This window comes from Oncorhynchus masou, unplaced genomic scaffold (genome assembly GCF_036934945.1).
Source record: "Oncorhynchus masou masou isolate Uvic2021 unplaced genomic scaffold, UVic_Omas_1.1 unplaced_scaffold_9029, whole genome shotgun sequence".
Classification (NCBI taxonomy): domain Eukaryota; kingdom Metazoa; phylum Chordata; class Actinopteri; order Salmoniformes; family Salmonidae; genus Oncorhynchus; species Oncorhynchus masou.
Window position 1 is genome coordinate 1 of NW_027015502.1, and position 11,421 is coordinate 11,421.

At 39.3% G+C, this 11,421-nt stretch overlaps 1 protein-coding gene across 1 annotated transcript; it reads right to left on the reverse strand.

Moving 5' to 3' along the window:
* Positions 1-8,843: 8,843 nt before the first annotated feature.
* On the reverse strand, positions 8,844-9,737 carry LOC135538084 (drebrin-like; the record flags this gene model as incomplete). The annotated part of the gene is made up of 3 exons (XM_064964070.1): positions 9,631-9,737; positions 8,989-9,140; positions 8,844-8,901 (listed from the first exon to the last, which is right to left on the reverse strand). Coding segments are annotated over exons 1-3 (252 nt in total), but the record flags the coding sequence as incomplete, so codon positions are not given.
* Positions 9,738-11,421: the final 1,684 nt, after the last annotated feature.

The window sequence follows — 11,421 nt, forward strand, 5'->3', positions numbered from 1 at the left end:
TGAGAGTCTTAAAATAACGATGGCTCTTGTGGAAAGGTAAAAGGAAGTGAGAGTCTTAAAATAACGATGGCTCTTGTGGAATGGTAAAAGGAAGTGAGAGTCTTAAAATAACGATGGCTCTTGTGGAAAGGTAAAAGTAAGTGAGAGTCTTAAAATAACGATGGCTCTTGTGGAATGGTAAAAGGAAGTGAGAGTCTTAAAATAACGATGGCTCTTGTGGAAAGGTAAAAGTAAGTGAGAGTCTTAAAATAACGATGGCTCTTGTGGAATGGTAAAAGGAAGTGAGAGTCTTAAAATAACGATGGCTCTTGTGGAATGGTAAAAGGAAGTGAGAGTCTTAAAATAACGATGGCTCTTGTGGAATGGTAAAAGGAAGTGAGAGTCTTAAAATAACGATGGCTCTTGTGGAAAGGTAAAAGGAAGTGAGAGTCTTAAAATAACGATGGCTCTTGTGGAATGGTAAAAGGAAGTGAGAGTCTTAAAATAACGATGGCTCTTGTGGAAAGGTAAAAGGAAGTGAGAGTCTTAAAATAACGATGGCTCTTATGGAATGGTAAAAGTAAGTGAGAGTCTTAAAATAACAATGGCTCTTGTGGAATGGTAAAAGTAAGTGAGAGTCTTAAAATAGCGATGGCTCTGTGGAATGGTAAAAGGAAGTGAGAGTCTTAAAATAACGATGGCTCTTGTGGAATGGTAAAAGGAAGTGAGAGTCTTAAAATAACGATGGCTCTTGTGGAAAGGTAAAAGGAAGTGAGAGTCTTAAAATAACGATGGTTTCCTCTTGTGGAATGGTAAAGGAAGTGAGAGTCTTAAAATAACGATGGCTCTTGTGGAAAGGTAAAAGGAAGTGAGAGTCTTAAAATAACGATGGCTCTTGTGGAATGGTAAAAGTAAGTGAGAGTCTTAAAATAACGATGGCTTTTGGTAAAAGGAAGTGAGAGTCTTAACAACGATGGCTCTGGGGAAAGGTAAAAAGGAAGTGAGAGTCTTAAAATAACGATGGCTCTTGTGGAATGGTAAAAGGAAGTGAGTCTTAAAATAACGATGGCTCTTGTGGAAAGGTAAAAGGAAGTGAGAGTCTTAAAATAACAATGGCTCTTGTGGAATGGTAAAAGGAAGTGAGAGTCTTAAAATAACGATGGCTCTTGTGGAATGGTAAAAGGAAGTGAGAGTCTTAAAATAACGATGGCTCTTGTGGAATGGTAAAAGGAAGTGAGAGTCTTAAAATAACGATGGCTCTTGTGGAATGGTAAAAGGAAGTGAGAGTCTTAAAATAACGATGGCTCTTGTGGAATGGGGAAAGGTCTTAAAATATGGCTCTTGTGGAAAGTAAGTGAGAGTCTTAAAATAACGATGGCTCTTGTGGAAAGGTAAAAGTAAGTGAGAGTCTTAAAATAACGATGGCTTTTGTGGAAAGGGTAAAAGTCTTAAAATAAAGTGAGAGTGAGAGTCTTAAAATAACGATGGCTCTTGTGTGGAATGGTAAAAAAAGGAAAGGAGAAGTGAGAGTCTTAAAATAACGATGGCTCTTGTGGAAAGGTAAAAGGAAGTGGAAAGGTGGAAAAAAGGAAGTGAGAGTCTTAAAATAACGATGGCTCTTGTGGAATGGTAAAAGGAAGTGAGAGTCTTAAAATAACGATGGCTCTTTGTGGAAAGGTAACGATGGCTCTTGTGGAAAGGGAAGTGAGTCTTAAAATAACGATGGCTCTTGTGGAATGGTAAAAAGTGAGAGTCTTAAAATAACGATGGCTCTTGTGGAATGGTAAAAGGAAGAGAGTCTTAAAATAACGATGGCTCTTGTGGAATGGTAAAAGGAAGTGAGAGTCTTAAAATAACGATGGCTCTTGTGGAAAGGTAAAAGGAAGTGAGAGTCTTAAAATAACGATGGCTCTTGTGGAATGGTAAAAGGAAGTGAGAGTCTTAAAATAACGATGGCGCTTATGGAATGGTAAAAGGAAGTGAGAGTCTTAAAATAACAATGGCTCTTGTGGAATGGTAAAAGTAAGTGAGAGTCTTAAAATAACGATGGCTCTTGTGGAATGGTAAAAGGAAGTGAGAGTCTTAAAATAACGATGGCTCTTGTGGAATGGTAAAAGGAAGTGAGAGTCATAAAATAACGATGGCTCTTGTGGAATGGTAAAAGGAAGTGAGAGTCTTAAAATAACGATGGCTCTTGTGGAATGGTAAAAGGAAGTGAGAGTCTTAAAATAACGATGGCTCTTGTGGAAGGTAAAAGGGAAGTGAGAGTCTTAAAATAACGATGAAGCTCTTGTGGAAAGGTAAAAGTAAGTGAGAGTCTTAAAACTAACGATAGCTTTTGTGGAAAGGTAAAAGTAAGTGAGAGTCTTAAAATAACGATGGCTCTTGTGGAATGGTAAAGGAAGTGAGAGTCTTAAAATAACGATGGCTCTTGTGGAAGGTAAAAGGAAGTGAGAGTCTTAAAATAACGATGGCTCTTGTGGAAAGGTAAAAGGAAGTGAGAGTCTTAAAATAACGATGGCTCTTGTGGAAAGGTAAAAGGAAGTGAGGTCTTAAAATAACGATGGCTCTTGTGGAAAGGTAAGGAAGTGAGAGTCTTAAAATAACGATGGCTCTTGTGGAATGGTAAAGGAAGTGAGAGTCTTAAAATAACTATCGTGGAATGGTAAAAAGGAAGTGAGAGTCTTAAAATAACGATGGCTCTTGTGCTCTGTGGAAAGGTAAAGCTGAAGTGAGAGTCTTAAAATAACGATGGCTCTTGTGGAATGGTAAAAGGAAGTGAGAGTCTTAAAATAACGATGGCTCTTGTGGAATGGTAAAAGGAAGTGAGAGTTTTAAAATAACGATGGCTCTTGTGGAATGGTAAAAGGAAGTGAGAGTCTTAAAATAACGATGGCTCTTGTGGAATGGTAAAAGAGAGTGAGAGTCTTAAAACAATGATGGCTCTTGTGGAATGGTAAAAGGAAGTGAGAGTCTTAAAATAACGATGGCTCTTGTGGAATGGTAAAAGGAAGTGAGAGTCTTAAAATAACGATGGCTCTTGTGTAAAAGGAATGAGAGTAAAAATTACCTTGTGGAAAGGTAAAGAGAGTCTTAAAATAACGATGGCTTTGTGGAAAGGGTAAAAGTAAGAGAGTCTTAAAATAACGATGGCTCTTTGGTGGAAAGAGTAAAAGTAAGTGAGAGTCTTAAAATAACGATGGCTCTTGTGGAATGGTAAAAGGAAGTGAGAGTCTTAAAATAACGATGGCTCTTGTGGAAAGGTAAAAGGAAGTGAGAGTCTTAAAATAACGATGGCTCTTGTGGAATGGTAAAAGAAGAGAGTCTTAAAATAACGATGGCTCTTGTGGAAGTGAGAGTCTTAAAATAACTTGTGGAATGGTAAAAGGAAGTGAGAGTCTTAAAATGTGGCTCTTGTGGAAGGTAAAAGGAAGTGAGAGTCTTAAAATAACGATGGCTCTTGTGGAATGGTAAAAAAGTGAGAGTCTTAAAATAACGATGGCTCTTGTGGAATGGTAAAAGGAAGTGAGAGTCTTAAAATAACGATGGCTCTTGTGGAATGGTAAAAGGAAGTGAGAGTCTTAAAATAACGATGGCTCTTGTGGAAAGGTAAAAGTAAGTGAGTCTTAAAATAGCGATGGCTCTTGTGGAATGGTAAAAGGAAGTGAGAGTCTTAAAATATGATGGCGCTTATGGAATGGTAAAAGGAAGTGAGAGTCTTAAAATAACAATGGCTCTTGTGGAATGGTAAAAGTAAGTGAGAGTCTTAAAATAACGATGGCTCTTGTGGAATGGTAAAAGGAAGTGGTCTTAAAATAACGATGGCTCTTGTGGAATGGTAAAAAAGTAGCGATGGCTCTGGAATGGTGGAAAGGTCTTAAAATAAATGGCTCTTGTGGAATGGTAAAAGGAGTGAGAGTCTTAAAATAACGATGGCTCTTGTGGAATGGTAAAAGGAAGTGAGAGTCTTAAAATAACGATGGCTCTTGTGTAAAAGTAAGTGAGAGTAAAAGGAAGTGAGAGTCTTAAAATAACGATGGCTCTTGTGGAATGGTAAAGGAAGTGAGAGTCTTAAGTGCGATGGCTCTTGTGGAAAGGTAAAAGTAAGTGAGAGTCTTAAAATAGCGATGGCTCTTGTGGAATGGTAAAGGAAGTGAGAGTCTTAAAATAGCGATGGCTCTTGTGGAATGGTAAAAGGAAGTAGGAGTCTTAAAATAACAGTGGCTCTTGTGGAATGGTAAAAGGAAGTGAGAGTCTTAAAATAACGATGGCTCTTGTGGAAGGTAAAAGGAAGTGAGAGTCTTAAAATAACGATGGCTCTTGTGGAAAGGTAAAAGTAAGTGAGAGTCTTAAAATAACGATGGCTTTTGTGGAAAGGTAAAAGTAGTGAGAGTCTTAAAATAACGATGGCTCTTGTGGAATGGTAAAAGGAAGTGAGAGTCTTAAAATAAGCCGATGGCTCTTGTGGAAAGGTAAAAGGAAGTGAGAGTCTTAAAATAACGATGGCTCTTGTGGAAAGGTAAAAGGAAGTGAGAGTCTTAAAATAACGATGGCTCTTGTGGAAAGGTAAAAGGAAGTGAGAGTCTTAAAATAACGATGGCTCTTGTGGAATGGTAAAGGAAGTGAGAGTCTTAAAATAACGATGGCTCTTGTGGAATGGTAAAAGGAAGTGAGAGTCTTAAAATAACGATGGCTCTTGTGGAATGGTAAAAGGAAGTGAGAGTCTTAAAATAACGATGGCTCTTGTGGAAAGGTAAAAGGAAGTGAGAGTCTTAAAATAACGATGGCTCTTGTGGAATGGTAAAAGGAAGTGAGAGTCTTAAAATAACGATGGCTCTTGTGGAATGGTAAAAGGAAGTGAGAGTCTTAAAATAACGATGGCTCTTGTGGAATGGTAAAAGGAAGTGAGAGTCTTAAAATAACGATGGCTCTTGTGGAAAGGTAAAAGGAAGTGAGAGTCTTAAAATAACGATGGCTCTTGTGGAATGGTAAAAGGAAGTGAGAGTCTTAAAATAACGATGGCGCTTATGGAATGGTAAAAGGAAGTGAGAGTCTTAAAATAACAATGGCTCTTGTGGAATGGTAAAAGTAAGTGAGAGTCTTAAAATAACGATGGCTCTTGTGGAATGGTAAAAGGAAGTGAGAGTCTTAAAATAACGATGGCTCTTGTGGAATGGTAAAAGGAAGTGAGAGTCATAAAATAACGATGGCTCTTGTGGAATGGTAAAAGGAAGTGAGAGTCTTAAAATAACGATGGCTCTTGTGGAATGGTAAAAGGAAGTGAGAGTCTTAAAATAACGATGGCTCTTGTGGAAAGGTAAAAGGAAGTGAGAGTCTTAAAATAACGATGGCTCTTGTGGAAAGGTAAAAGTAAGTGAGAGTCTTAAAATAACGATGGCTTTTGTGGAAAGGTAAAAGTAAGTGAGAGTCTTAAAATAACGATGGCTCTTGTGGAATGGTAAAAGGAAGTGAGAGTCTTAAAATAACGATGGCTCTTGTGGAAAGGTAAAAGGAAGTGAGAGTCTTAAAATAACGATGGCTCTTGTGGAAAGGTAAAAGGAAGTGAGAGTCTTAAAATAACGATGGCTCTTGTGGAAAGGTAAAAGGAAGTGAGAGTCTTAAAATAACGATGGCTCTTGTGGAAAGGTAAAAGGAAGTGAGAGTCTTAAAATAACGATGGCTCTTGTGGAATGGTAAAAGGAAGTGAGAGTCTTAAAATAACGATGGCTCTTGTGGAATGGTAAAAGGAAGTGAGAGTCTTAAAATAACGATGGCTCTTGTGGAAAGGTAAAAGGAAGTGAGAGTCTTAAAATAACGATGGCTCTTGTGGAATGGTAAAAGGAAGTGAGAGTCTTAAAATAACGATGGCTCTTGTGGAAAGGTAAAAGGAAGTGAGAGTCTTAAAATAACGATGGCTCTTGTGGAAAGGTAAAAGGAAGTGAGAGTCTTAAAATAACGATGGCTCTTGTGGAATGGTAAAAGGAAGTGAGAGTCTTAAAATAACGATGGCTCTTGTGGAATGGTAAAAGGAAGTGAGAGTCTTAAAATAACGATGGCTCTTGTGGAATGGTAAAAGGAAGTGAGAGTCTTAAAATAACGATGGCTCTTGTGGAAAGGTAAAAGTAAGTGAGAGTCTTAAAATAACGATGGCTCTTGTGGAAAGGTAAAAGTAAGTGAGAGTCTTAAAATAACGATGGCTTTTGTGGAAAGGTAAAAGTAAGTGAGAGTCTTAAAATAACGATGGCTCTTGTGGAATGGTAAAAGGAAGTGAGAGTCTTAAAATAACGATGGCTCTTGTGGAAAGGTAAAAGGAAGTGAGAGTCTTAAAATAACGATGGCTCTTGTGGAATGGTAAAAGGAAGTGAGAGTCTTAAAATAACGATGGCTCTTGTGGAAAGGTAAAAGGAAGTGAGAGTCTTAAAATAACGATGGCTCTTGTGGAATGGTAAAAGGAAGTGAGAGTCTTAAAATAACGATGGCTCTTGTGGAATGGTAAAAGGAAGTGAGAGTCTTAAAATAACGATGGCTCTTGTGGAATGGTAAAAGGAAGTGAGAGTCTTAAAATAACGATGGCTCTTGTGGAAAGGTAAAAGGAAGTGAGAGTCTTAAAATAACGATGGCTCTTGTGGAATGGTAAAAGGAAGTGAGAGTCTTAAAATAACGATGGCGCTTATGGAATGGTAAAAGGAAGTGAGAGTCTTAAAATAACAATGGCTCTTGTGGAATGGTAAAAGTAAGTGAGAGTCTTAAAATAACGATGGCTCTTGTGGAATGGTAAAAGGAAGTGAGAGTCTTAAAATAACGATGGCTCTTGTGGAATGGTAAAAGGAAGTGAGAGTCTTAAAATAACGATGGCTCTTGTGGAATGGTAAAAGGAAGTGAGAGTCTTAAAATAACGATGGCTCTTGTGGAATGGTAAAAGGAAGTGAGAGTCTTAAAATAACGATGGCTCTTGTGGAAAGGTAAAAGGAAGTGAGAGTCTTAAAATAACGATGGCTCTTGTGGAAAGGTAAAAGTAAGTGAGAGTCTTAAAATAACGATGGCTTTTGTGGAAAGGTAAAAGTAAGTGAGAGTCTTAAAATAACGATGGCTCTTGTGGAATGGTAAAAGGAAGTGAGAGTCTTAAAATAACGATGGCTCTTGTGGAAAGGTAAAAGGAAGTGAGAGTCTTAAAATAACGATGGCTCTTGTGGAAAGGTAAAAGGAAGTGAGAGTCTTAAAATAACGATGGCTCTTGTGGAAAGGTAAAAGGAAGTGAGAGTCTTAAAATAACGATGGCTCTTGTGGAATGGTAAAAGGAAGTGAGAGTCTTAAAATAACGATGGCTCTTGTGGAATGGTAAAAGGAAGTGAGAGTCTTAAAATAACGATGGCTCTTGTGGAATGGTAAAAGGAAGTGAGAGTCTTAAAATAACGATGGCTCTTGTGGAAAGGTAAAAGGAAGTGAGAGTCTTAAAATAACGATGGCTCTTGTGGAATGGTAAAAGGAAGTGAGAGTCTTAAAATAACGATGGCTCTTGTGGAAAGGTAAAAGGAAGTGAGAGTCTTAAAATAACGATGGCTCTTGTGGAAAGGTAAAAGGAAGTGAGAGTCTTAAAATAACGATGGCTCTTGTGGAATGGTAAAAGAGTGAGTCTTAAAATAACGATGGCTCTTGTGGAATGGTAAAAGGAAGTGAGAGTCTTAAAATAACAATTGCTCTTGTGGAATGGTAAAAAGGAAGTGAGAGTCTTAAAATAACGATGGCTCTTGTGGAAAGGTAAAAGAGTGAGAGTTAAAATAACGATGGCTCTTGTGGAATGGTAAAAGGCGAGAGTCTTAAAATAATTTGATGTCTTGTGGAATGGTAAAAGTGAGAATCTTAAAATAACAATAGCTCTTGTGGAAAGGTAAAAGGAAGTGAGAGTCTTAATACTAATGATGGCTCTTGTGGAATGGTAAAAGTGAGAGTCTTAAAATAACGATGGCTCTTGTGGAAAGGTAAAAGGAAGTGAGAGTCTTAAAATAACGATGGCTCTGGAATGTGGAATGGTAATGGCTCTTGTGGAATGGTAAGGAAGTGAGAGTCTTAAAATAACGATGGCTCTTGTGGAAAGGTAAAAGGAAGTGAGAGTCTTAAAATAACGTGGCTCTTGTGGAATGGTAAAAGGAAGTGAGAGTCTTAAAATAATAGGCGCTTATGGAATGGTAAAAGGAAGTGAGAGTCTTAAAATAACAATGGCTTGTGGAATGGTAAAAGTAAGTGAGAGTCTTAAAATAACGATGGCTCTTGTGGAATGGTAAAAGGAAGTGAGAGTCTTAAAATAACGATGGCTCTTGTGGAATGGTAAAAGGAAGTGAGAGTCTTAAAATAACAATGGCTCTTGTGGAATGGTAAAAGTAAGTGAGAGTCTTAAAATAACGATGGCTCTTATGGAAAGGTAAAAGGAAGGAGAGAAGTAAAAACATTGTACGGTCCAATATTTGGAGAATAAATCTTCTTGTGTCATGTCGTTGCAGGGCTGAAATTATTCATGTTGATGCACCTATTGAATTAAAGTTGGATTTTTAAAAACAGGATAATGAAATAGAACTCTTGTTTCTTAATATTTCTTCCCAGACAATATCAATGATGCATTATGACAAGTCTGGAAATGAGATCAGAAATGTTCTCTAAAAGCAGACTGCCTCTTTCAGTGGTGGCAAGACCCTCTTTGGCATGGAACAGAGAATACACATAATGCTCTGGCGCACACACACACACACACACACACACACACACACACACACACACACACACACACACACACACACACACACACACACACACACACACACACACACACACACACACACACACACACACACACACACACACACACTTACTACGAGGGGCTGGTTCCGTGTCCTCTCTTTGGCCTCCTCTTCCTCCTGTATCTTCTTTCTGCTCCACACACACAGAGTTACCACATGGACCAAGCACCAGAGTTTCCATGATACAACACACTAACCATAAGTCACTGCGGCCCACCTGTGTTCCTCGATCTGCCTCTCCCTCTCGCGGTACCTCTTCTCTCTATCCTCCTGCTCTTTCCTTTCCAGCTCCATCCTCTCCTCCTCGAAGCGTTGCCTCTCCTCCACAACCTTCTTCCTCTCCTCCTCCTTTCTCAACTCTTCCTCACGCTGGTACACACAAAAGACAGAAATATATTTCAACATTTGTTCAATACTTCAATAACCAATTAGTCACAACATAAAACATCAATGACTAAAATGCAAAACAGAACATCTGGCTTTGGTCCTTCTATTGAGCAAAATCAACACAAACTAACATGTAGAGGGCAAAGCCGCCCGCTCACAATGATTCAAATTCAAATAACCTCAAGGACAGAGAGCAGTGGATGTCATATCTCATTTGAGTCTGTCTCATTGGCTTGTGGCGTTGCTTTTGGAAGACGGGGGACATTTTTTGACTTTGTTTCGATCCTACTCCTACACACTCCAATTGAAACCGGAATTCATGCTATCATTCCTAGTCTGAGGAGAAGGTAGAGAAAACAGATAACAGTGCTGCTCTTCTTGTCTCCAGAGTCCTTGTCCCAGTCACACCCCCCGATCCCCCATCACTTCTTTCCTCCCTCCTGACGTCAGCGGGAATCATGTTCATTCCTACCTTGGCTTGTTCCCAGAATTCCTCTCTATTGATCTTCTTCATCTCAATCTCTGCGTTGGTTTTGGTGTACACGGTGCCCTGGACATCCGCCCAATAGGGAGAGAGGAAAGGAGAGAGGAGAGAGGAAGTGGTTGGTTACAACCATTAGTCAGAGAACCATGGCACACACACACACACACACACACAGCTCAGGGTCAGCGTCTGCTATAGTACAATTACTGTGCCCTCCAAATCCTATTGCACCACACCACCCGTAACCAACAGGGTCAGACTAGACATATAGTGTCATATTTCTGTTCGACACACAATTACCGTATCACTTATTCTGCACCATTGCCTGGATATGATTTATATGGAGTTATATACAGTGCCTTGCGAAGGTATTCGGCCCCCTTGAACTTTGCGACCTTTTGCCACATTTCAGGCTTCAAACATAAAGATATAAAACTGTATTTTTTTGTGAAGAATCAACAACAAGTGGGACACAATCATGAAGTGGAACCACATTTATTGGATATTTCAAACTTTTTTAACAAATCAAAAACTGAAAAATTGGGCGTGCAAAATTATTCAGCCCCTTTACTTTCAGTGCAGCAAACTCTCTCCAGAAGTTCAGTGAGTATCTCTGAATGATCCAATGTTGACCTAAATGACTAATGATGATAAATACAATCCACCTGTGTGTAATCAAGTCTCCGTATAAATGCACCTGCACTGTGATAGTCTCAGAGGTCCGTTAAAAGCGCAGAGAGCATCACGAAGAACAAGGAACACACCAGGCAGGTCGGAGATACTGTTGTGAAGAAGTTTAAAGCCGGATTTTGATACAAAAATATTTCCCAAGCTTTAAACATCCAAGGAGCACTGTGCAAGCGATAATATTGAAATGGAAGGAGTATCAGACCACTGCAAATCTACCAAGACCTGGCCGTCCCTCTAAACTTTCAGCTCATACAAGGAGAAGACTGATCAGAGATGCAGCCAAGAGGCCCATGATCACTCTGATGAACTGCAGAGATCTACAGCTGAGGTGGGAGACTTGTCCATAGGACAACAATCAGTCGTTTATTGCACAAATCTGGCCTTTATGGAAGAGTGGCAAGAAGAAAGCCATTTCTTAAAGATATCCATAAAAAGTGTTGTTCAAGGTTTGCCACAAGCCACCTGTGAGACACACCAAACATGTGGAAGAAAGGTGCTCTGGTCAGATGAAACCAAAATTGAACTTTTTGGCAACAATGCAAAACGTTATGTTTGGCGTAAAAGCAACACAGCTCATCACCCTGAACACACCATACCCACTGTCAAACATGGTGGTGGCAGCATCATGGTTTTGGGCCTGCTTTTCTTCAGCAGGGACAGGGAAGATGGTTAAAATTGATGGGAAGATGGATGGAGCCAAATACAGGACCATTCTGGAAGAAAACCTGATGGAGTCTGCAAAAGACCTGAGACTGGGACGGAGATTTGTCTTCCAACAAGACAATGATCCAAAACATAAAGCAAAATCTACAATGGAATGGTTCAAAAATAAACATATCCAGGTGAATGGCCAAGTCAAAGTCCAGACCTGAATCCAATCGAGAATCTGTGGAAAGAACTGAAAACTGCTGTTCACAAATGCTCTCCATCCAACCTCACTGAGCTCGAGCTGTTTTGCAAGAAGGAATGGAAAAAATTTCAGTCTCTCGATGTGCAAAACTGATAGAGACATACCCCAAGCGACTTACAGCTGTAATCGCAGCAAAAGGTGGCGCTACAAAGTATTAACTTAAGGGGGCTGAATAATTT